We start from the raw sequence: 26,759 nt of genomic DNA on the forward strand, positions 1-26,759 counted from the left end.
TGATCACAAATTTCTGACTCCTTCAACCTCAAGGACTTACTCAGTTTCACACCATGGATGGTCACCGGATAGCCCCCGCTCCACGGATACGACGTGTGCAGTCATAGGCCCCCAAGTAAAGGTGTTAGTCAGAGGCCGAATCAAAAGGAGAGTGTGTAGCCTAGGGTGCACCCACACTCACTGTTGGTGTTATCACCACCCTCTCTTCCCCAAGGTATTTCTACCGCCCTCATCTTTCACACTCCAAGTGTATCGCTGAATCATTCATAGTTTTTCAACATATTCAAACGCATCCACTTTCGCATTCAAAATGTGATTCCACACACGTCCAACCATTTCATATTATTCAACATCAATCAATGGTATGTTCACACATATCAACCACATTGCAACCAAACATTTCATCACATATCATAATCAATATCAATCACATTGCATTCCACACAAAGTTCCCATTATGATCCAAACATAATCAAACCATTCCATCACACACCTCACCTAATAACTACCCATACTTCATACAAAATTTGTATTAAAACACACATTCTCCTACTACTATCACAACCATATTTCAACATTTAACCCAAAGAGATTGGGTAGAGTCCCCCCTTACCTCAAAATGAAGACTTAATATGAAATAATAGCAGAAAATGTCTCCCACGCGGTATTTCATTCTAAATACATGGAAGAATTCCATGAGAAACCAAAGAAAACAGAGAAGAGGGACGAAAACCAAAACCCTAGCCATCAAAACTTACTTACAAATGCTCCAAACATAATATCAACCTTCAATCTTGCTCACAAACGGCTTTGGAGGCAATTTAATCGGTAAAGAAAGGTTAAGTGTTGAGAGAATTTAAGAGATTTCAAAGAGAGGAATGAGAAATGAACTTCCTAAACCCTAAACCCCTCAAATACCCTTCTGGTCGCGACCAGAGGATAATGTACTACATACGAGAACATATGATGCTAAACAAGTAATTGCTTCCATTGGATTCCCATGAAAAGATACATGTCTGTCCTAATGATTACATTTTGTTTTGAAAAGAGTATGCATCACTAAGTCAATGTCTAAAGTGTAATGAGTCACGTTACTTAAAGAAAAGAATCTACACCTGCAAAAGTCATGTGATATTTCCCAATAATTCCTAAATTAAGGTGCTTATTTCGCACTGCAAAAAAAGCAAAGCAGATGACTTAGCGTGCTGAAGGCAGAAGTAGAGATGGAAAGCTTAGGCATCTAGCATATTCTCGTCAGTGGAAAAAAATTGATGATAAATATGAAGAGTTTGCAACAGAAACAAGAAATATACGTTTTGCTTTAGCAACTGATAGAATGAACTCTCATGGCATGCAAAGTAACACCCATAATACATGGCCTGTGATTTTATTAATATATAACTTACCTCTATGGCATTGCATGAAGCAGAAATATATGATGCTTTCTTTGTTAATTTTCCATCCTAAACAACCTGGAAATGACATTGATGTCTACTTGTCTCCTCTAATTGAAGATTTGAAGCGGTTGTGAGAAATCAGCATTGAAGTATATGATGGGTTTAGAGATGAATCTTTCATGCTTAAGGCAATGTATTGTACAATTAATGATTTTTCTACTTATGGAAATCTTTCTGATTATAGCATAAAGGGTCAATGTGCATGTCCAATATGTTTTGAAAATACAGATTACAAATTATATCAGACTTGAACATTGTCACAAGAATGTTTTCATGGGGCATTGTAGGTGGTTTCCAAGAAGTCATCCTTTTAGAAAAATGAAAATAGACTTTAATGGAAGTTATGAAGAACGACAATGTCCATATTCAAAATATGGAGAACAGATCTTTGAAAAGGTTAAAGTCATCACAACAATTTTTGAGAAATCATTTGCCAAAGAAATTTCAAGTAGAGGTTGGAAGAAGAGGTCAATTTTCTTTGAGTTATCTTATTGGAAATCATTACACGTAAGATACTTTGCTGATGTTATACATGTTGAAAAAAAATGTATGTAAAAGTGTTGTTGGTATGTTATTGAACATCGAAGAAGAAAAAAGGATGGTATCAATACAAGGCTAGACTTGATAAAGATGAGAATACAATCCAATTTGACACCAGTGAAAAAGGGAAAATGCACATTTTTACCACCAACAGCATGCATCCTTTCTAGAAATGAAAAACGTGCATTTTGTGAGGCTCTTTATCAGTTAAGGTTCCTGAGGGGTATTCATTAAACATCAAAATTCTTGTTTCATTGAAGGACCTCAAGTTAAAAATGTTGAAGTCTCATGATTATCACATCTTAATGGAGAATTTGATTTCTCTTGCTATATAGTCTATTCTACCAAAAAAGGTTTGCGTTACAATCACCAAGTTGTGCTTTTTCTTCAACGCAATATGTACTAAAGTGATTGATCCTACGAGATTACTAACGTTGCAAAACCACATCCATGAAACTTAATTTGAGCTTGAAATATATTTTCTATCTTCGTTCTTTGATATCATGGTTCATCTGACCATTCAGCTGGTTGAAAAGACAAAATTGTGTAGTTTAACATATATGAGATGGATGTATCTTGTTGAACGATATATGAAGATTTTAAAAGGATATATAAAGAATAAAAATGACTAGAATGGTGCATTACTGAATGATATTTAGTTGAAGAAATTGTTGAATTTTGCAATGAATACTTGTCAAATATAGAATCAATTAGTCTTCCAAAATTGCGTTACACAAGAAGGATGGATGGAGAAGGTAGCACTAGTTGTTAACAAATAGAGGTTCCAAGAGTAAAACAGGATCAAGCACACTTATATGTTTTACAAAACACTCCTAAAAATGAACTTTTTATAATAATGTACAAAGAAATATTGAAGCGTGCAAATCCAAATGGAGGTGAGAATTGGATTACAAAAGAACATAACCAGAGATTCATTCTATAGCTACAAGAGCATGTTTATGAGCAATTGATTAAGAATAACAATTCTACTACAGAGAAGATTTGATGGTTATCAAAAGATCCTTGTGTTAATGCTTTTTCATACACTTCTTACTTGGTGAACGAGTTTACCTTTTATACAAAAGAGCATAACGAACAGAGTATTATGCAAAATAATGAGGTCACTCTTGCTGCTGAATCGCTTCATATATCGAGTGCAAAGGATAGAAATCCCATATATATCAACATGTCATACTTTGGGGTAATTGAATACATATGGGAATTGGATTATACAAAGTTTCGAGTAGCATTGTTTGGATGCAGGTAGGTTGACAACAATAGTGGAGTTCGCATTGAAGACTTAGGCTTTATACGAGTCAATTTTAAAAGAGTGGGTTATCAAAATGACTCGTTTATCCTTGCATCATAGGCACAACAAGTGTTCCATGTCCCTGATCCTATTGACAAGTCATGGAATATTGTATTGTTGTCTAATAAGTTTAATGCTTTGACCGATGGCAAATTAATGGAAGAAGAAGTTAATGTGGAGGACGAACCATTAAGAAGTGTACAACAAATGTTAATGAGAGATATAATAATAAATGATGGAGACTTTTATGCAAGACATGATCATGAAGAGGGTATTTGGTTAAATCCATCATTTCATTCCATTAAAGGTCATAGGAAACTTATTAAGGTTCCTGAGAAAAGAAAAAGGTTAATCTATTTAAACTTAATTTTATATCTTTTTATTTTATAAGTTTACTATTGATGCATTATTTATACTAACATAAACCTCTTTGGGGACGCAAATCAAAGAAGTTAGGATAAAAGTTACAGGTATTTAATGAAATTCACCAATGCTTTTATGTGTCTTTTAAGTTTATATTATTAATTTCAATGTGTCATCACTTTAATTACATTTTGTAGGTTGGATGGGATTCTAAAGGGCAACTCATTGACTCTAACAGATCAAAATTCTCCCATTTTATTGGACTTTTTACTAAAAGTACAGTGCCAATTAGTTTTTATGATTGGACAAATGTGCCTACTAATCTGAAGGATCATATTTGGGAGCAAGTAGAGGTAAACTACAATTCTTTCTCTAAGTGTAGTTTTGTATATAATATATGTTGGATTTATATGATATGCGAATTTGTTTTTCATTGTAGCAAACCTTTGAAGTGCAAGAAATGCACAAAGACTTTGTACTTGCATTAGAAGGACTGGATTTTCTTGCATTTTGTACACGAATGAGGAAACATATCTTTGATAAAGATAGTAATTGTCTCTCCCATCCTCTAGAGAAGTATCAAAGATTCATTACTGTCACTAATCATTGGGTAGAGTTTGTAAAGCAAAGCTGCACAGAAGAGTTTAAAGTAATATAAATACACTTTTATTAAGTTTAATTATTATCTGTGTTCCACTTAGTAATCTCTCCTGATTTGGTTTTTTTTTTTTTAAATACAAAATTTAGAAAGAAATTGAGGCCAATGCTACTAGGGCAAAAAGAATGTCGTATAGATATAGGCGATCAGCTAAGGGATATGCTCAGTTGGAGCAAGATTTGATACAAATCTATTTTAGGACATGAAGTATTCAAAGGTTTTTGTTTTCTTTAATCACATGTTCATGAGTTGTAATTATTATATGTCTTTGTGTAGCTTGTTTCCTTTGGGTCTAATGTAACCTCCGTACCTCGACATGTGCTATGGAAGGCTGTTAGGCTTAATAAACAAGGTGGTATTGATGATGAAGGAGTTCAAAAAATGGTTGCTGAATTTGTAAGTAGAAATAACAACATATAGTACTTTGGGTACTTGTCTTTCTATTTGAACATTGCAAAATTATACTCATTATTGATGTTTTGTTTGTTATAGGAAACCCTTTTACAGGTTGGTGCAAAGGCTGAGTCTAAATCAACTGCCAGAAATGACATATTGGGTCAAGCTCTTAGTGTAAGAGAGCATCCTGGTTGTATAAGAGCTGCAGATTTTAGAGTAACCTAAAAGGCTGCATTTGGACCAACAGCATCACATCCACAACCATCATTTACTGAGTGGCAAAACATGAAGCATTGGGTAGTGCATTTGACAAGTGTTATGGCACAGTTGATAAGGGGTCAAGGACTGCCCCCTTTCATGTTTGGTCAAATGTCATTCAACCCTACTGTCACCCTAACACCATTCATGCCTAGTTCTATGTCACCACCATTGGGTATTCCTATTCAAATGCATTAAATGATGGAGGTAGGCCATCATCCGCAACCAGAACTGCCATGTAATAACCAAAGAGGCAGTTGTACACTAGTTGCATCTGTAGACATTCTAGAGGTACTTTTGATTACAAAATTAATTGACCTTTTAATTCATTGTTAATGACATGATTAAATTTTAATGTTATTACATGAGTATGCATGTATTTGTAGGGTGATCATGACTGCATGCTGTATTTGAGCACCCCATATCGCGTGGATGCAAGAGAGAGAGTTTTACATATAGTAGCTGGGGACTCCTTACACAATATTGCTCTTCCTCCGAACCATAGTAAGGTCTCAATAGAAATAGTGCAAAGACATGAGAAAGAGACTACATTGCCTGTTCCTAATGAAAAAGCAAACCTTAATTGCCTGCGAGATGCAATTGGAACTTATGTTGCTTGGTCATTGTTCTTAATCACTTTACGACCCAAGGTAGGTAACCATAATTTTCTTTGCAGGATTTTCATGTATGCATTTAATTTTTCATTCCATAATCAAACTTTGAAATATTTCAGGTTGCCCTATCATCTAGTAGAGGGTTAGAGAAAGGGACAGGTCACACAAAGGAATCCATTATTGGTCCAAGCAATAAAGGTGTTGTTTCTATTTCATCTGAGCTTTCTGAGTTGGGGAAAAGAGTTTTATGACATAGTGGGAAAGAAAACATACAAGAGGTCATATGTTGCCATTGGTTGAGTGCCTCCAACATCAACCTTTACATTAGGTAATTCTTTAATTTATACCAATTGTATAATTATAGCAAGCCATAGGAAACTTGATGTTAATTTCCTTATTTAATGTGGTTTGATTCTTCTTTTGAACTACAAGATATTTTTTTGAAGCTTACTTGGAAGGGACAAATAAGGTAAGTAGGTTTTCATTTATATCTCCCTATTAAATGGATGGAAACCTCAATCAAACCCCACATCAACATATAGTTGACCCATTAAAGCGTCATATGGGTGAAAATCACTTAGTTTTTGCACCTTACAATGTTGGGTAAGTCAATCTTATGACCATGCATATTTGTTTTATAACTTTTATTATCATATTTAATTATTGTAATCTTAAACATTTATTTTCACTATTTGGTAGGGAACATTGGATCCTAGTGGCCATCATCTCTGATGAGACAATGAATTATATGGATCCCCTCCGCAAACAGCTAAAGACCAGACCACATATGCAAAATGTATTTAATAAATAAATATATGTGATTTTCCCTGCTAACTAGTCCATCATATATGAATGTGATTTAATTGTAAATTTGTTCTTTCATCCAACATTTTTAGTGCTCTTGTCACATATCGAATAGAGAGAAAAGCGCAGCCCTCTAAGACAAAGATGCATCAAACAAGATGGGTCACTGTACAGGTATATATGATACAAAAACTCTTTTTACTTATAACTTATAACATTGCATAGTTTACACTCAATATTGTTCAATTATTAATCATGCCTTTTATGTTGTTTTCCTCCACTTACATAGTGTCCTAAGTAATCAAATAATGATGATTGTGCATATTATGTGTCTCTTCATTGGAGATTTTTTGCACCATGGACAAACTACAATCCCAGTTAATGTAAGAGGACTGCATATCCAAAATCTTGATATATCATTTCAATTTAGTCTAGGATAGTGTCTAGCCATTTGGATTATATTAAATATAACTAAGATTTGTAACTTGTTTTTTTTTCAATATTTTTCAGAGTTCCAATTACCAACATTTCCTGACAACAGAATTCATCAAGCGCAAAAAGAGTAATGTGCATATCTATACCATAGATATTTAAAGGACACATTAAGCATAATTGATTCTTAATGCTTTTTTTTTACAAGACCTAGTCATATTTATAAATTCATTAGGCAAAAGTGTATAAATTGTTGAGCCTCTGTAATTGTATTTATACAGATTCATCATTTTTTATGTATTAATGTTATGATACTTTGAAATGATAGATATTTGTATGTTCCAAAATTTATTTGATTTCTGATTGATAAAATGTATGTGGATGTGGTTTATCATTGTGATATATCCAGATGTTGTAATCTGTTTGCACTGTTTCTGAATAATATGGTTTATTAGGTATGCAAAAAATTGGGATAATGTCAATTTTGTTAAAGCCCAAACAAATTTTTTTAAAATTTAAGAGAACGGTTCAACAAAAATTGCTCTCACAATTAGACTTTAGAAAGTGGTTCTCCAAAAATCGCTATAAGAACTATACTTTAGAGAGTGGTTCATGAATGACCACTCTCGGAAGTGGACTTTGGAGTGATGTTATCTTAGAACTGCTCTAAGAAGTCCTAGATAAGAAAGTGATTCCTTTTGAATCGCTCTCAGAAAGCTTAACATTGAAGAACAGTTCGCTCTTAATCGCTCTCTTTTCTTGCCTTTACTTGATTCTAATCATATTGTTTATTAATTATATTTTTCACTAACTAAATTAACAATGCAATTAATTTAGTTGACTTATACGGTGCATAATAAAATGGATTGGTATCTAACAATTTCTATTTATTATTAATTATGTATTTCATTTTTACTTGATTCTAATCATATTGTTTATTTCAAATATTTACTTATCAGTGCTTTCCATTTTATTAGTTGTTATTTAATATGCATATTTCTTTAATTGATTGACCTTGTGATTCTTAACACATATTCGTTTAAATATTTAATGTATATTTTAATGATTTTTATCATCATATATGCATTTTTTTTAATCAACAGCTAGCAAGCCTTTTAAAGGGTGTGTTTTTCACTATCATTCACACACTTACCTTGCAAAACATTTTAACCTCTTATTTTATCTCTACGCTATTTTGTTTATTTTCAAGAGAAATTTTGTAAAAAAGTTTTCTTTTATTTTGTAAATAAATACTTAAAAACGATGTTCTTGCACGGTTGACTTGAGATTGATTTTATATTTCTACAAATGTGGCATTAACTCAACCTAACGTAGCACATATCTTTTATTCTGCGGGCAGCTCGACCAACGTGCCCGGTCTGGACACCACCCTGCCCGTTGCCCGTAGTCACAGTCCCCTACCATAGCAAGTGGGCAAGTGGGTGTGGCAATGGCTCTAATGTTTAGCCCTAGAAACACCCTATAAAAAGCTCTCTTTCTCTTCTCATCTTCTGCTTCTGTTCTCTCTTTGTAGATACATCTTCAAGTTTATTCACAGAGTTCTTCTACATGTGATACTTTGCTTTCTTCACACATTTATTTGTTTTATTTTCTTAGCCAACAAGTGGTTGAACAAATTAAGTGATGGTTCTTCTTCGTTTAGCTATGGATCAATTAGTTATTTATATGTGTTGAAAAATGAAAATATGTGTATTTGTATATATGATTTCTTTTTTTTTTTATCTTCATTTTATTTTCTTCTGGTAGTGCAAAACACTTCCATCCGCATGCGATACATGGTGGGCATGACGGCCATATTTTGCACAGATCGATTGTTGAGAGCTTGAAAACACCAGTTGTGTGTTAAAAGCTGCTTCTATTAAGAGGTTTATGGGGTGTGGTTCTCTCCAAAGTTTGCATAAATCTCTTTGAAACTGGAAGCATACATTGTTTTGTTCTCTACCTCCAAATTCTTTGTTGTTAAATGAGGTTTCATTTGTATGAAAACTTGTATCTAGTTAGGCAGTTTAACGTAGGTAGGATTTCTGGTGAAAAATGCATAAAAAGTCTAATTGTTATGGCCGGCACCTTTTCTTAGTAAGCAAAAGGGCATAGATTTGACAATTGAAAAGGACCCAGAAAAGGAACAAAAAGTATATTCCATTATCTGTATTATAACTATTTTTATTGGTAGGTTATTTGATCAACGATAACGAAATTCATGCATCTGTATTTCTAGATTAAACATCTAGTTTTTAGTCTTTATAAAAACTAAGTGGGTGTATTATTTATTTATTTTTAATAAAGTATACCCTTTCAATCAACAATAAAAATAAAATATATTCTGCATTCTAGTGGACTCTTTCCGATTCTCTAATTAGATAAACCTCATTGAAGGTTTTGTAAAAGTAAAAACTATATGGGTGGATCCATATGTGCGATGGATATAAGATATCGGCCATGTTTCTAAAGCCCTAATTAATTGGACTCATCGGGTGAAGATTGACTAGTGAAATCCCATTTCAGCCTTAGACTAGGCAATTTTTAGCATAAAGTATTTCAGCTTAATAAATAAAAATTGTATTTTGGTGAATCAGCAGCTCCATTTGTTTGTTTCAATTACGATTAAAGAAAAGAGAGATCATAATAAAAAGATGGGATTTAATAATATTATTAAATTATTCAAATGATAGAAATAGTTATCCGTCCAAAAATCATTAATAATGCAAATCTGATATGATTGAATCTCGCTTTATAATTGAATAAAAGTTATATGTAATTTCAACATAATCAACATATTTTACAATCACCTTAAAAATTAAATTACATTTATAGAGACCGTGTGAAAATCGAATTTTACTTTTTGCTATATTGACGAGCGTTTGATGAGTTCCTCCCCATAGCACAGCGGTCCAGTAGTAACGCACCTCTTCATACTTATCAATTCTTTTTAATGTTTGTGTTAGGATCCAGTTTAAGTGTTCAAACTTCATTTTTTTTTAATAAAATTCACATTCTTGTTTTTTTCTTTTATTATTATTATTATTATTATTACATGAAAATTAGTTTTTATAAATAGAATAATATATATTAATATATTTTTATGTATTTTTTTACAATATTATTTAAAAATTATTTTAATTATAAATTATAAAGTAATTATTATTAAAGGTTTTAGATAACAGAGTTTTAGGTTATTGTTAGTTAGTAACGGATAACACTCTTTTACCATTAAGTTCACTCTCTTTCATATTTTTTGATGCAACTCAACTCATATTCAAATGAAACATAAGAGCATATATATTTTGAGTGAATTAACTTCATAAAATTTTATATTAAAAATAAGATTAATAAATACTTTATTGTATTACTTTATTTTAACTGATAATATATTTTTAAAATATGAGTAAATATTAAATTTTTGAATAACATATATACAAATGTTTAGAATTTTGATATACATGTTTATGAAAATAAATAAGATAATTAAATAGTTGGATTGATCAAACTTGCATTTTATAAAAATTTATAAGTAATATAAATATTAAATGTTTAATACCCAATACACCTTGTGCTCATGCATAAGTCATTACAAAATAATGACTTATATATAAATTTGAAGTAGTCTCACTCTTTATACAACATGTATTAAGAAAAATTGGACAAATTTCAAGGTTATTTAACAAATATATATATATATATATATATATATATATATATCCAAAATACTACATTGTATTTTATTTTATTTCTAAAAAAACTTCTTTCAATCAAATTAAATAAAAAAATTATACATCTACAACAACAAAAATACTAATCACACTCTTTATTATTAGTTAAAATTTATTAAAAGCTAAAAAGTATGAGAAAAAATTAATTTAAAAGTAAACAAGAGTAAAATTAATATTTTTTTTAGTTTTTAATAAAATTTATCCAATATTAAAAACTGTGTTACTAACATTACTTATGGACAAATCATCTCTATGCTTCTCAGCTTAGTTTAAATATTTAAATCATGACATTTTAAGACCATACCAATTTAAAATAAATTGAAATAGATAACAAAAGTTCATGGATTTAGCTTTTTTCTTTGAGGGACTGTTTACGGTGAAAATTGTAACTAATAAACAAATAAATTTAAGAATAATCTAGGACTGAATTTTAGATCTTTTTTGACTCATTTTAAGTGTGTTATTAATATGATAATAAAAGTAACAGCGTGCGGCAAGAAATTAAATAGAAGTAGAAGAATAATAAAGTAATGCTTAATTAAACTAAATATAAAAAGATTACAGAAGCAAACTTTACGTGAATTAAGTTGCAGAATTATAATTAAACAAACGAGATGGAAACTGGAAACAAATTGCAGAAAGTAACGTATGACTTTCGCAGTGAACAACAACAACTGTGAATCTCTTGGTAGCTAGTATTTGACTCGATGCAGAATTTCAGCGTGCAAATAATTTTAGGTGTAGTGTTTGAAGCAAAAAATTGTCCTTCGTAATGTAAAGTTTAGTATTATTTATAGGCAGATACATCTCAACTGCTCTTCTCCTTTTGTGGGTCTCTTGATAAGAGTTTTCTGCACATACTTGTCTTTAACCGCTACCGCTCATTATCCATAACTGCTCATGATCGTGCCTTCTCCATAACTGTTGTCGCCTACTATTGGTTCTCCATATTTCTGACCTTAAACTGGTGGTAACCGCTGGTAACTACTGCTTTGGTAATAGCTTTAAATCTTATAGTTCTTTTGATATGTCTCTTTACTTTTTGAGCTTCACCCTGTTTCTTGGAATTAAAATAAATTTTTTTGTCAATTTTTATTTCGACAAATTTTAAGGAAAATTTGTAAGCTCCACTCTGTCTTGTCTCTTGGACTTAGAATAATTTTTCTTGTAAATTCCTGTTTCGTGAACTTCATCTTTGTCTCGTGAACTTAAAAGAATTTTTTTTGTCAATTCTTTTTTTGACAAGTTTTAGAAAAAATCCGTAAGTTCCATTATATTTCGTAAACTTAAAATAATTTCTCTTATCAATTTCTATTTTAATAAGTTTTAAGAAAAATCTATAAACTTCATTTTCTTTTTTGACTAGTTCTAGATGTTTTCAATTTAAGAATCAAAAATCCTCAAAATACAATCCTTTTTTTTTTACAAAAATTAAGCTCCTCTTTCAATCCTTCAAAATTCCTCAAAATATAACCCTTTTTCTAACAAAAAAATGAAGTTCTTCTAATATCTTTATAAAAACATGTCAAAAAATAATTTCTTTGACAAAATCTTAAGACTTAGATATTTTCACAGGTTCATAACTCATCGTATACAAACCTGAGGTTTTCTTTGATTTTAATAAAAAAAAATGTCCATGTCACTGATTTTTCAGGTATATTTCTCCTCAAAAAGATATAATTTATCTCCTACTATGAAAGTCTAGTAAAGATCTTTGTAACTTTGAAAAATTTTCCTTTCCTCAGACTCGTGAGACATTTTGAAAGGCATCGTCCTGTAATCTTTGTGCCAGCTTTTGCTGGTAGTTAGAACACAACACGTACACGAGCACATTATAAAACAATTCAATAAAAAAGCCATAGATATTGACAACAAATGATGAATTTCTTATAGCTCATAATTCACAGAATTTTACATGTACAAAAGGAATATCTCAGCTGTGGCTCACTTCCATATAAATATAGGATAAATGAAAACCTTGGACTTCGACCTTATGATCCTTTATCCTGGTAAGCCGCAGACTGCAAGTGATTAAGCTATACATACAACATCGTTTCTACAAACGAAAGAATTGAGCAAGAGTTACAGCTACACAGCTACTCGTTTTTCACGTCCACGTCTAGGGACCTCAATTCAGCCAAAAGCCGATTATACTCGCGTTGAGTTTCTTGTATTTTACTTCTAAGATTCATCACCTGTACCAACACAATAATTTCTTTCAAATAGGTCACCAAGCACAAGAGAACAGATTCTCATCGAAGGTTATCTAACTTTCGGGATACAAATCCTTAACCATGCAATTTTCCAATAAAGGTTTTGGTTTCTATTTTCTTTTCTTTTGTTTTACTTTTGGGGATTTTGTCTTGGGGATAGTGGAAGTTATAATACTTTCATAGGTTTGGTTATCAAAGATATAAAGAAACGAGAAAAAAAAAAAGGCAATTAACTTTTAATGCCTCATACAACAATCCCGGAACTCAAATAATTATCATATGCAATAAATGCACAAAAACTGCTCTCTAAAACTTAGGCAATAGGAATATGCAAAGTAATTAACCAAGCTTTATCACTTCGTGCAAATTACCTTGACCTTAAGTTGTTCTTCTGTCTTTTCAAATTCTGAACACCTGAAGGGAAAAGAAGAGGACAAATACGAATAATTCAAAAGTGGAGGTAACAACTGAGTTTGGTAGATATTGACAAGATCAAAATGAGAAATAAAAACAATAAAACTTGCATATAATTTGTGTTTGCCAGCAAGAGTTGACCAAGATTGAAGCCAATCCAACTTGCTGAACGGCATTCCATACTATTAAAAAACATCAGTGGCAGCAAATTAGTAAAATACTCACTTTGCATGCAGTTTCTTGTTTTCTTGCATCAAGTTTGTAGTCTCTCGGTCTACCACTTGGTCTGCCTGATTTGCAATGGTCTACATAAAATTCAAGGGTGAAGGTGGCGTTAAAACACTTTCAATGATCTACAATGGCAGAATATGAAGTCCAGGAAATCAAATAAATTAATAGAATCATTAAATGAGTAGTTACTCCAGAATAGTAGAAAAATAAATCTCTAAACCAAACAATGATGGCAACAGGAAAAAATGGAGCAAATGTGTCACTGTTGGAAATAAATTTGACTAGAAATAAATGACTATTGTTTGATTATAAAGTTAATTTACAGAATCTTTGCTAAGCAAATTAACAACTAAAATGATTTAGAACACATTCATTGAAAAATATGCCAGGGAATGATATGTACGAACAAAATTTAACATAACGAACAAGAAACTTATACAGACTTGTTTATTCTGACTGAAACAAACACCAGTTACATTCTCTTCCCTTGCATGTTTTTTCATATTCTGAAGGTCTACCAGTTCATGTGTCTTCCTCTTACTATGAGAACCTGAACCACAATAAACAAACATTAGTTAGGTGAAATTGGTTTTGCTAATGAATAAAGATATTTTTTTATCACAAAAGCAGTTACCATGCTCAGATCTTATTTGCCGGTTTGCTGAGGGTTCAGAATTTACATATACTACTTTTCTATTGTCAACAGGGGATGAACTTTTGTTCAGTATGACTGGTTTTTCTATGCCAGGGGGTATCGGGAGTGATGGATGCAGTGGGGTAAATGGACCAGGAAGCTTCTTCTTTTCTTGATATCCGATTAATGTACAACGGCAATCCCTGCAGAAATTCAAAACGAATCCTAGACATGTCAGATATTAATGCTTAAAATCAAAAAATATTTTTAAATAATACATGTATCTTGCTTAGCACACTACTACTTAAAAATGCAAACCAAATATGCGCATGTTTCAAAAAGTAAAACAGGACAAACAAGAACGGAGATCGTAAAACTACAGATATACCAGTATTCCCATGTCATTTCCTTCAATCGCCCTTCAAGTTTTTGAAACAGGGAAGTTCTCTCAAAATCTTGTTTGTTATGAGTTGGCTCAACAAAATCTGCTTGCAGGATACCTAACACAATAGTAGCTGTTAGGCATCCAGAGTCTGCAGGCCCAGTATATCTCTAAAATATGAAACGGAACTTAACATCGCACAGTAACTTGTTACTCACCAACAACTCCTCTACCCCTACTGTCCAAATAGTTTACAACCTGCCAAAATGGCTGGCATATTGAAAAGGTAGCAACAGTGTTAGAGAGAAGAGGAAAAGATAGATGCACTTACATGGTAAATAAATGTTAAAGCAACTGAGAATAAACAAAAAATAACTTTAAATGTTTAATTAATATCTGATTCTGCAAACTTTTAGAAGAATTTATTCAAAATGAGAGAAGGCAATTATGAAGAGGATAAGGAATTCTCTAGAGGAGAAAAATCATAGAATATAGTAATTTCTGCAATTTGACAAACCTGAACTTTCCATTCTTGATAGCATAAATTTAATAAATTTTTATTATAATAAAATTCCTATAACAAGCTACATATGTCATAGAATAAAACCATTATGTACCGCATCAATGTTCACAAGGACAACAACATTCAACTAAATTGATACAGCTAAATTTAGATTCTCCTTGCCAAGTGCATGGCAAACACTAGTTCGTACTTCATAATAATATTTTACCAGGGATATGCTGAAACATATTGATTCATTTATCCAGTGCAATATCAAATAGATGAATTTTGCTGAGTCAGTTCACATTATGCAATAACACGAGATCAATTCCATTCTTTTTCCATGCCTAAAAAGGTAAACATATCAGACTACCTTCCTTGTCATTTTACTAATGTACTTGGGTAAGCAGTTGCAAACTTGATATTGAACGATCTTGATTTTGTAAAATTGATTTCAATTAACATTGACTTGGAAGCGAATTAATTTGTTTCAAAAGCAAGGTTTTGGTAAAGCCTTGGTATAAGATTCTCTCCCCCAGTGCAAAAATCACATTCTTTTGCTTCTACTCAAACTTAATTTCAGAAGAAAACTTGATTTTATTTTAAACAACCAAACTCAGAATCAGTCTTCAAACATGTTGGGGAGCTCAAATACTCCCCCAAAATGCTAGACATTGAGCAAGGTAAATGGAAAATTGGCAATCATATGAATACTTGATCCACCACCCCTCCCTCTTTCCCAACCCTAGAAATGAAAACAAAGGAAAGGTATCTGCTTTACACAAAACATAAAATTTTACCCGGCCAAAAGTTTCAATTTTCAACAGAATTAACCAATTAATAAATCATAATATAATAAAAAAAAAATTGCCTCCAACTAGGAATATTAGAGTATTTGGGTAATAACCAGTATAAGCCGATTTTTGTGATATAGGTTGAAACCATGGATATTGACATGAGGAGCTTCCTTAAGAAATCCAATTGTTGTCACAACTGTTGCCTGCAAGGATAATCCAAATAAAATAAAAAAAGTGGGAGAACTATGTATGGCTAGCAGAACATAAATTTTCTCTATAGACAAGATAAAAATTTCAGTCACTTGATATATAATTAAAAATATTTCAAAAGTTAGACAACAACCTCTACAGATCTGCCAGCTTGTGGTTTATACAAAATATATTCAGGATACTTAAGATCATCAGCAATATTGTGTGGTTTCACAACTTGCCCTCGCAATATAATTTGAAAATTTTCTGGTACACGCAAGTACAATATGGACAAATAAACCTGGAAACATGAAAATATTAGACTATAGAAAATTCAACCTTTTACAGTCACCATAATTTTCTAAATCAAGCATACATGTAAAGAGTAACGAAACCGATTAGCAATGTGCTCCTCATTGACTTTCTTCCAGCCCTGTTTTGAATCAATCTTTGTGATATCCCCCGCAATACGAATATCCTACAAATAAGAAGATACCCCTCATAAGCAACAAAGCATGATTTCAGAACAGAGTAAAGTAAAAAAAGGAAAACCAATCAAAATAAAAAATACAACCTGAGGATCTGTATCAAAGTCTAATTCCAAATTCCCATCATCATTGCACCACAAATTATATATAATAACTTTAGTACCGTGAGGTCCAATATCCTCAAACTGCAAGGGACAAAATATTTGAAGGGAGTAAGAAAAAGCTATCAACACATCAAGATAGCAATTAATATTATGAAAAAATTAGTACACTATACTGATTATTACCTATCACCTCTCAGCACAATGATAAAAATATCAGGTTAGCTAGCAGATAAAATCCACAGAAAGAATTAGTAACTTGATTATAGGGTCAGGCCCTCCAAGTCTCAAGGATGTATATGATATGAGGAGGTTACTATAAAGACCAAAAGAAACCTCAACCATACTGATACATGACACATTTAACACCCACCCACACACATACAAACGAGAGACTGAATTAAAGATCAAATTATCTCAGTATTATGGGACACTAATTGTAATGGAGTAGGGTGTAATATTTCATAGATCTTAGGTAACTATTATTCATGGCTATTAGCATTGCTAAGTTGTTACACAATGGTCTAGGGCTCTAGGGTTTTATTGAGCAAGGGTTAATGTTATTTAGGTGTTAACAGGCTTTATTTCAATGTCCAAATTTCCAAATACTTTTTAGCAGCAGCAGTCTCAATCCTCAAAGGATTAGGATGTTTTTCCAGAAATGTAATATAAGGTTGTAATGTTTCTTTTGCATAGTTGTTGGTCTTATGAATTATGGAAGCAGATTGCTCTATTCTGGGTTTGAATGCAATCAAACCCTAGTTATGCTTGCATTATTTTTCTTAACTGCCCAGAGGAAAGATTTCTTTAGAAGAGATCAGTAAAATGTCACCCCGTGACAGCCCCAAGTGATTATTGCTTCAATTTTCCCTAATACCCACCTTATCTCACATTCTAGTTTTATACATACTGTTCCCAGCACCCAAACAGCCAAGATACATATTGATCCCTTCACTATGTTATATAACCTTAACCTGTATTGCCTTTATCCAAAAAGAGTAGCTTTCTAATTCTCTAATGTCTACCCCTAACCTATAAAACCCCAATGGTTCCAGTGTCCTACATCAGTTGTGCTGTAGGCATCATGCATATGCCTCCATATTACCCACGTTGTTTGTTTGGTCCTCTATCCATCTCAACCCAGAGAAATAATTTCAAATCAAGGATGCAAGGAGCACTCATAAGTCATGACCATTAAAATAGAAGGCTTGTGAATCAGAAGTGACACTGCCCTAATAAAGCTACCGTTGAGGAATGGAACCATGGAACTAATGACAACCACCTTAATGCTATTTATAACTAAAGAAACCATGTATTATCATTTGAGTATGGCAAGTTCATTTCAGCGGGGGTTGGGATGCTAATAAGAGGGGTGAGAAATAAGAGAAGGGAATTAGTTGTGAATGTTACTATTTTTTTTTTTAGCAGGGCAATTGGCAAAAGGGACACTAACATCAGAGAGCCTAAAAAATTTCTTGTACTGGTTGGCCGTCTCCAGGTAGAGAATCAGTTCAAAGTCCCTTCAACAAAATGGATTAGTGGAGAGGAATATAAACACTTGGAGTTCATAGCTACTCGAGCTCCTCAAAATGGATACATGACAATATGCATTAGAGGAGCAAATGGCAAAACTTTCCATTACAGTTCGTGGTTCAAAGAAGGGATCAATCTCAGAGATTGTAGTTGGAATTCAGAGGACAAATCAGAATCATGATAAGGGGGACCCATGGACCCAAAATGGAATTTTATACTTCTAACAACACTAACAATCCTTCAAGGTGGCTTAAACGATGTGACAAATCTTTCCTTCATCAAAGAAAACTGAAGTAGGCAAAGTAGGCTTAGCCACTTTTCATCTTTAGAGTGAGGTGCAACTATGGTCTCATCAGATGGTGTAAGAGACGAAACTTGAGTAAGAGACAAAACTTGAGTGAGAGCGTTTTAAGAAGTGTTGTAATGTCAAATTTGGACCACCATCACCATTAGATAGTTTAAGGAGTATCAGTGTGACTTATAGTCACTCCTGGCCAATGTTGTTAAAATCACAATTTAAATTTTACGATCTCAAACCCTTTGCACGATCTTAATCGGATTTGGGATCGCTAATATGCAAGATCGGATGAGATCCTGATCTTTTCTCTCAGGATCGCAAGATCGGCGATCCGATCCGATCACAGGCGCATGTTTTTTGGGTCGATTTCTGGGTTGGGCTTCTAGGGGTTGGATTTCCAAGTCGAGTTTTTCTGACCCGGTTTTAAAAAACCTATCTAGGTTATTTTTCCCCAAATTTTTTCCCACTCTCTTCTTCTCTCGTCCGCGTGTGACCCAATCTCTCTTCCGTGACACCCATCCTTTCATTTTGTCAACATTTAACCGTGCTACCACTGGAAAACTTCTCGACACCCAATCTCTCATCTTCTCTATATTTGGGTTTTGATTTTGCAACGTCTACATTCTCTAGGCGTTGTGTTCGCGTTCCTTGGGCGTGGGTATTCTCTATGTTGGTGGTTCGCATTTTCTATTTTGGTGTTTCTTGAGCTGCTGTTTGCCTGTTTCAATTGGTGGTTCATATTTTCTGGGTGTTTTCAGTTTTGTTTCGCATTTGGCAGTAGAGATGAATTTTTATGTCTTGTTATTAATACACCTTTCAATATAAATCTGTGAGTGAGGTTAATTTAAATAAACATTTTAATAGTTTTATTACCTAAAAATAATTTTATTAAAATTAATTTTCAACTTTATTAATAATATATTATATTATATATTAAAATAAAATAGTGTAATAAGACATTAACTTATATGTAAAATGGTATAAAATTAATTTTTCTAATAATTTTTTAAAAATTAATGAATATCATATTTTATAAAAAAACCTATTAAATATTATAAGCATCTAAGTTTCACCTATTTAACTATAAATCCAAACACTGTTAACTAGAGTTAATACTTTAGTATTATTTATTGCAAAGTATTATAAGTTGGATAACTTGTTGATCTTTTTAATTTTTAAAAGAATGTTCTTCTATTTATTTTCTATTATGTGTTCTCTCACCTCAGCATGGATATTTTAACTAATTATGTGTTATATTGAATCTTAAATCTAAGACTTTTTAAGTTTATATTTAACTAAATTAGGTAATTTAGACATTAACTTTTTATCTATGTAATTTTCTCTGTTTATATATATGTTTTAAGTATAATTTTACACATTTAGAAGGATCTTATGATCTCACGATTTACGATTTTTTACCCCTCTTCCGATCCTAAGTAAGATCCCGATCTTGACAACATTGCTCCTGGCAAACTTTTAATCTTAAACCTCACCAACTAGTGGACCTCTTTTACTAGGTTGGTAGAAGAGATTAGAATTGACATTGAGCTGCATCAGCCAAGGAACCTCAAAATAGCTATGATAATGGTTCAAGCATTATAACACAAATCAAGGGTTTCTCAAGAAACCCTAACCTTGCTAACCACCAAAACGAATAGCAATATTCATTTTTCAGCTAACAAGACTTCCAGTTCTAATATGAAGGAAGGCAGCCAGACAACAAAATCAATTGGGAGTAGCAATGGAGTAGCCTCTTCCACATCATTTTTCAAATCACAAAGGTGAAAATGGCAAAAAGGAGGGGTAAAGGACTATGCTATAACTATGATGAATCCTATTCAGTTGGACACAAATGTAGAAGATTGTTATGGATAGAAGTTCCTGGTGATGAGAGTGAATTCCAAGAAAGTAAGACATGAGTGAATCAGAAGCATATCCAGAATTTGAGCTTAAGGACAAGCTCAAAGTTGGGCAGGGTAGTGATGATGTGGACGCATTTGTAGTTCAGAAACGATAAAAGCATTATAACAAGAATAAATGAAACATAATTAGAAGTTTAGTTGTTTCATTTCTTAGTTGAGATCATATCATTAAAGATTCTTATCACAATTTGGGATTCATTTCCTTTTATTAGATAAGATCATATCATTACTATGATCTAGGATGTATTTCCTTTTATTAGCTATATCATTTAGATTTATTTTCTTTGTATAACAGTCTTCTAAGGGAACTGACAATCTCAATAAAAGACAAGCAATTATACTCAAAATTAGTTACTTCAAAAGAGGCTCTATCAAGGACAAGTTTATTTCCCCAAATTTCATATTCACTATAAGTCGAAAGAAGAATTCTTCGGCGTCTAGACCTAGGACTAGGTCCTAGTGAAGTTCATAACAAGTGCGGTTTTAGTTCCTGGAATATTGTAATTTTGATAAGTAAATATTTGGAAGTTGTAAACATCATGTGTCTTCAAGAAACTAAATGGGTTAGAGAAAAAACTAAAGAGCTAAACATTACAAGTTTTAAGCTTTGGTACATAGGGAAAGTTAGATGAAAGAACAGCGTGTTATTGTGGGATAAGAATTAAAAGAAAAGCATTTTCTACAATACCTATGTCTAAGCTATTCACACTGCCCAGCCCACACCTTGCAAAATGTAGACAAAATGCCAAACCTAAAAAAGGCCCACAAAATGTGCAACTAGAAAAAAAAATCAGAACAAAGATGCATGATAATAAATAAAACAGAGTCAAAATACAAGTGAGAATGGAGAGAGAGGGGTTCATATTCAAACACCCAGCACCCATTTGCAAGATGAACTCACAGGCACAGCAACCACCAACCAGGAGCAATTCAAACTTACAGGTGCAACAACAACCAACACTGAAGAAATAGAGGCACATAAGAGAACCCAGTACCCAGCCAGTCACACTCGTGAAGATTTGAAGGAGAAAGTGTAAAGAAAAGGAGAGAAATGTTGCAGGAAAATAGCCTAGACATGCAGGTCTTAGGTTATATAAACCAGGTCATAAGAATGTCAGGTGGGTCAATCGGGTTATTTTACGAAAAAATTAATTTTTTTTTAAAAATCAGGTTCATTTTCAGAACGCTGGAATTGCACAATTCCACAATTTTACGGGTATGATCATGTGATCCCAATGATCATACAAAACTACGTCAAATCCTAGGATCAGGATCACCCGGCAAGGAGAAAATTGCAAAATTGTACAACCTTACAAGTATAACTGTGATTTTGACTACCATAAAACAACCACCACCAAGCCTTATCTCACAAGTATAATTGCAATTTTGAATGTGATTTTGACTACCATGATCTCAACAAATAAATTTACATATAACAACAGAACAGTTGCAACTTGGCATTCTATAGCAGTCCCAAGACACACCTGATTTGAGGGAACAGGAAAAAAGACAAAAAAGAGAAGCCTAATGTTAGGCACGCAGCCGAAGTAGAGGAGAATGGGGAGCGGAAGGTGTGGAGAGTTTATTCCAGAAGGAATAGATGCAGCTAGAATAGATATTATAAATAGATAAGAAAAGAGATCAGAAAGGTGTGCTGTTAGGGAGAGGACCCTGCATTCTGCAAGGTGACTGATCTACTTGTATTCTTTCTCACTGTTGTGATTGAATAACAGAATTCTTGCTCTTCTTCCCTAATTCTTTTCCTTCGACTGTCATTCCATCACTTGGTTATCTCACCTAATCTTCCAAAGAACCTCACCAAGGACCCTAACAAAAAACAGGTCTCAAAACAAACTATCATGATACTAGGACATATTCTCTACAACAGGTGAAAGAAGACTATATATGCCAATCATTTGGTATATGCTGAAAAAGTCAGTCAATTATCATGGATAAAAAGGGAAGATGTAGAAACTGACTTGTTTCAGAAGATCTGCTTCCGATGTATATGGTGACCAAGTCAACAACAAGGATAAATTAGCCACAAAATGCTCATTGCCATTTAATATTTCCAATGATTCAGTTGATGTATTAAACTCATAATTCACCTGAAATTCAAAAGATTAGTTAAATTGAAACTACTAGAACCTTCACTTCAGAAAAGTTATCAGGAGATGGAGAGTATAAACGGTGTATTGAATCATCATTGTCAAATGTCAAGGAGCAACTCTTCCAAAAGCTTAAGCTGTTAAGTGAAGGCTCATAATGGTTCATATATCTAACATGCTGCCTCACATATTTGGGCTAGAAGCATGAAGCCATGAGCAATCCACCAGGCCCACCATCTTATTGTGCTAAAATTCAACTTCATTTAGAAGAATGAGGGCATCAAGGATCAAATTCTTAACCACTTGGTCTTCAAGGGTTTAATACCATGTCATGAAGATATGCTAAGATATCTAGCACAACATTGATATGTTGATAATATAAAAATTAACAAAAAGAAATGCAGAAATCTACTGCCAATCAAAAGAGAAGGAAAACTAATCACATGATAATTGCCTATTATCAATTCTCTAGAACCACCATACCAGTAAGAATTTCAAGTTTTATGGAATCAAATTAGCAGAGAAGAAAAGTAGCAATTGAAGTCACTGCACAAAGTTGGGTGACAATATCCGGAGAAGTAGCATTTAAACCATAAAACTTTCATGTAGTTAAAAAAGAGAGACGCCACTTACCATGGGCACTACTATTCTGTCAAGATGTGTTCGTGTCAAATACGTATATGACAGAAGTCCAATACTTTGAGTCAAAATCCTGATCAAGATACAAAAGTAAGGAACACAAAAAAGAATAACAATTTCACTTTTCCCCAATAACTTCACATATTGTTGGCTTGTCAGAAAACCTCCCTACATTACTGTCATGTGAATAAAGGGAGCAACAGTTGCTAGAAACTATAATGTATAAAAAGGTATCAGCTTTATGGTAATTTTCTGGGTTTTCATCATGACCCGCCATCCACCATTGATAACATTGGTTCTATCACATTTCTCCAAGGCTATTAAAAAGAAATGGGAAGTTATTCAGTTATTCCTATCAGAAAATCAATGTAAAAATTAAGTTCCAAATTAACATTAACAAAATAAATACGTTTGAGTGGATATGGCCTTCAGAATATAATTTAATAATCACACCTAAGAGGATAAAACAGTGATTGTCAATACAGCAGGAGACTCATTGCTTTAACCAACTTCAGTACCCAGTCATATATTCAAATGTTGACCCATACCGATTATTCAAATGGCGACTGAACACTATGACATCTGCACCAAGCCTCATACTACTGGTTTTGAAGCCATTTCCATCTGGAACACCAAATTAAAATATAAATATGAAAGGGAATACCAAAATGATAGAAGAAGAAAGTCACAATCCATACACCGTCCAATAGCAAACTGTGACTTCTTATCTGAAAATCCAAAACTCATGCAACGACGCATTGCCTCTGGATCCATTCCACCACCATCATCTGATTCCCAAGTGTCAATACCAATAAAAATATTGAATCATTGTATACAGTGCAAATATGTTCCCATACAAGATTCAGGCTAGGAATTTACAACAACAACTATCAACTACCAATATTTATGAGTTCCAGAATCACTATACCTTGAATCAACAATGCTGGACTTCCATCCCTTGGATTTGAAGTTTTATCTACAATGACAAATGTAGCCCCATTTTGGATCTATCCTAAGAACAAATGTCAACAATGCAATACAAAATAGGAACAAAAATCAAAAGTAAAATATGAATTCATGGCTTCAAAGATGGAAAGAGAATAAAACAGTAGTGAAAATAGACATTAATGTTTTATGACCATGTATAGTTGGTAATAGAATAGCTTAGAATGCTGCAGATAAAGAAATAAAATGGCAGTCTCATATTATATTTTAAAAATCATGTACTTCAAAATCTGAAATAATCACCTCATCAACTGCATTATCCAGAAGCTCAGCTACGGCTGCAAACAGAAACAAAGAACAAGATCATCTCATGAAAATTATCACAATGACAGTCAATTAAAGTAGTCATAAAGAAGAGGCAAGATTATATAGATGATAAGAACATACCACCAAATGCCCACTTATGTGATGTGGCATTTGAGTGAAGGAACATGGGGTGTACATGTAGATAGTTTTTAGCATCTGCAACCCAAGAAGAATTACAGAGATAAGAAGTCCAGAATGGACAAAATTCTTTGTCCCTACAGGCTACAAGCTGAGTATCTAGCGTGTGAGATCTGAAAACTATAAACTTTTCAAAAGACAGGTGAGAAGAAAAATCTTTTAACATTCAAGATGTATTTATATAAACATGTTTATTATCAAAAAAGGAATAAAAAACCTTGTTTATAGAACATTGTGTAGGGCATTTACAACCATAGAAACAATTTATTAAGTTATATTAATTTCACAATACACACATATATATGAATAGATTGGATTACTTTGGACTGTGACTTTAGAACCAAGCCTGTCATCATAGTTTCCAGCTTTCCAAAACTGCCTACAAATGGGTGCTGCACATATGGGTGAGGCGTATGAAATGCCCGTGTCATCAATTGGCGACAATCCCTGCTCCAACACACTGGAGTTACTATGACCTGTACTTGGACCAGTAGAACTTATATTTTCTTCAGAATCTGGTCCAGTAGCATGACTTCGAGATCTCTTCCGCTTGGCTAGTTGACCTTTGTGAGTCTCATTATGTTGCTCTGAATCCATAATAAAATCTGCCTCCAACTTAACAGGTTTGAAACCACCTTTTTCACTTTCATCATCACTAGATAAATCCACAATTTCTGTAGGACCCATATTTAAACCTATAATCAGAGTAAATTATAAAATTGGGTTAACATGATGAATCATGAAACAATAATGCAACAAAAAGCAACTAAAAAGAGCAAGCTGATTCAAACAATAACACATAAACTACATGTTTAGTACACACAAGACTTTAGGCACAGCTTGAGGTTGAAAAGGAACTCATGTCACCAGACAATATTTAGAAGCCTAGACACGATCCGTAAATGGTATGCAGACATGCATTTTAAAACAAGCATGAAGGAAAAGGGATTCATACATCATAGATATGTAACTACAACGCTTGCCTTCATCATATTTTGATATAGGAATGCAATGCTCATCAATCGACAACACCCAACATCATCATATCGAGATCCCACAAATATTACAGAGTGAACCCAAAATAATGAGAATATCCAGAAATCTTACATAGTTATTATAAGCAAGAAATTGAATGCAAAATATCTATCATTTTCATATTCAATAAAAAATTTATTATTATACTTTTTTTTCCAAAAATCATTGAAAAATTAAAAGGTGGCAATCTCAAATCCCTAGTATAGCATGCCTATACATCTTCCAGCCATGTTATATATGAACATTTCATTTTAGTACAAGAGTAAGTTCGGTTCAGTTACAAAGGTTAAGTCAAGTGTTAAAAAAAGAAACTAGTCCAGCAAATTAAGCTAGCTTAATTCTTCAAACTAAATTGCTAATTTAAGTGTCAAACAGATGTGATTATAAACAGAAAAACAAAACAGTTAACCCAATTATCTTTTCTTATCTTGAGAAAAAAATCATAAAATTAATTAATTAATTAGCACCAAACATGCACCCGAGAGATCATTTCTAATGGCAACGGCAATTTTCTGACGCTCTCATTACAAAATCACCAACACATCGCTCCAATACGTAAGGAAATGGGGAAAATGAACACCAAGAAAGAATGGTAGCAACAACCAAGAAAGAATGGTAGCAACAACTAAGGAGAAAAATACAATAAATAAATGCCTGAACTACGGTGATTACGGGCTTAAAGAGTCCTAAATGACAAGGAGCAGAGAGTGCATGATGGAATGAAAGACGCTGCTCGAGGGTTAGGGTTTTGCAGCAAAACGCAGAGCAACGTTCGTGGCATACCAGAAACAAAAAAAGAAAAGAAAAAAAAGTAAGGGAGAGGGGGAACAATTAGAATGATGATTGGAGTGGCAGAAAGGAAGAGTGTAGAAAATGAAGAAATAAACAAGTTGGAGTGTGTGTCAGCAACCTCTCCCTCTACCCTACCGATTCCGATGGACCTTTCTTTTTTTACTTGGTAAAACGAATAAAAGATGCTTTGAGCGTGTGTAGTCTGGATCGCTAGCTAGCAGAGAGTAGAGGGCAGGGTCTATGAAGTTGTTTATGTATCCATGGTCAGGTTAATGATATTTTCTGCCATTTCTAAAACTTAATGTTAAGCACTAACAAAATAGATGGGTTCAAAATCATATATAGTTTAGGCTCTGGTAGCAAATGTAAATAAAAAAGTAATCAAACAAGATGAAATTATAATATTAAAGATAAATAAAAATACTAATAATAATTTATAATAGGATTTTAAGATTACTTGTCGAAAATGT

General features: G+C 32.9%; 1 protein-coding gene across 8 annotated transcripts; it reads right to left on the bottom strand.

Moving 5' to 3' along the window:
- Nucleotides 1–12,430: 12,430 nt before the first annotated feature.
- LOC113866261 (protein MICRORCHIDIA 6) lies at nucleotides 12,431–26,602 on the bottom strand. 8 transcript variants are annotated; one of them, XM_027501180.1, is made up of 21 exons: nucleotides 26,170–26,480; nucleotides 25,011–25,158; nucleotides 24,783–24,938; nucleotides 24,406–24,480; nucleotides 24,262–24,296; nucleotides 23,942–24,020; nucleotides 23,712–23,801; nucleotides 23,562–23,637; nucleotides 23,008–23,086; nucleotides 22,246–22,374; nucleotides 16,499–16,597; nucleotides 16,301–16,402; nucleotides 16,079–16,225; nucleotides 15,846–15,938; nucleotides 14,655–14,706; nucleotides 14,443–14,554; nucleotides 14,055–14,257; nucleotides 13,864–13,970; nucleotides 13,415–13,494; nucleotides 13,147–13,189; nucleotides 12,431–12,757 (listed from the first exon to the last, which is right to left on the bottom strand). In XM_027501180.1, exons 2-21 carry the CDS (start codon nucleotides 25,147–25,149, stop codon nucleotides 12,659–12,661), a joined length of 1,995 nt encoding a protein of 664 aa, XP_027356981.1. In that variant the 5' UTR covers nucleotides 25,150–25,158; nucleotides 26,170–26,480; the 3' UTR covers nucleotides 12,431–12,658. The 8 variants fall into 8 exon arrangements, 7 of the variants coding, with proteins under 7 accessions (XP_027356981.1, XP_027356952.1, XP_027356960.1 ...); XM_027501151.1 differs by having other exon boundaries at nucleotides 24,783–25,157; nucleotides 26,408–26,602; XM_027501159.1 differs by having other exon boundaries at nucleotides 24,783–25,157; nucleotides 26,425–26,560.
- Between the last annotated feature and the right edge of the window lie 157 nt (nucleotides 26,603–26,759).

This window comes from Abrus precatorius, unplaced genomic scaffold, assembly GCF_003935025.1.
Source record: "Abrus precatorius isolate BTA unplaced genomic scaffold, Abrus_2018 Scaffold10, whole genome shotgun sequence".
NCBI lineage: Eukaryota > Viridiplantae > Streptophyta > Magnoliopsida > Fabales > Fabaceae > Abrus > Abrus precatorius.

Coding starts and splice junctions, on each gene's coding strand:
- LOC113866261 (XM_027501151.1), bottom strand. CDS start 25,149: ATGGGTCCTACAGAAATTGTGGATTTATCTAGTGATGATGAAAGTGAA. Junction 15,939..16,078: donor AAGCTGGCAGATCTGTAGAG/GTTGTTGTCTAA, acceptor TTATCCTTGCAG/GCAACAGTTGTGACAACAAT. Junction 14,707..15,845: donor ACAAAAATCGGCTTATACTG/GTTATTACCCAA, acceptor TCAATATGCCAG/CCATTTTGGCAGGTTGTAAA.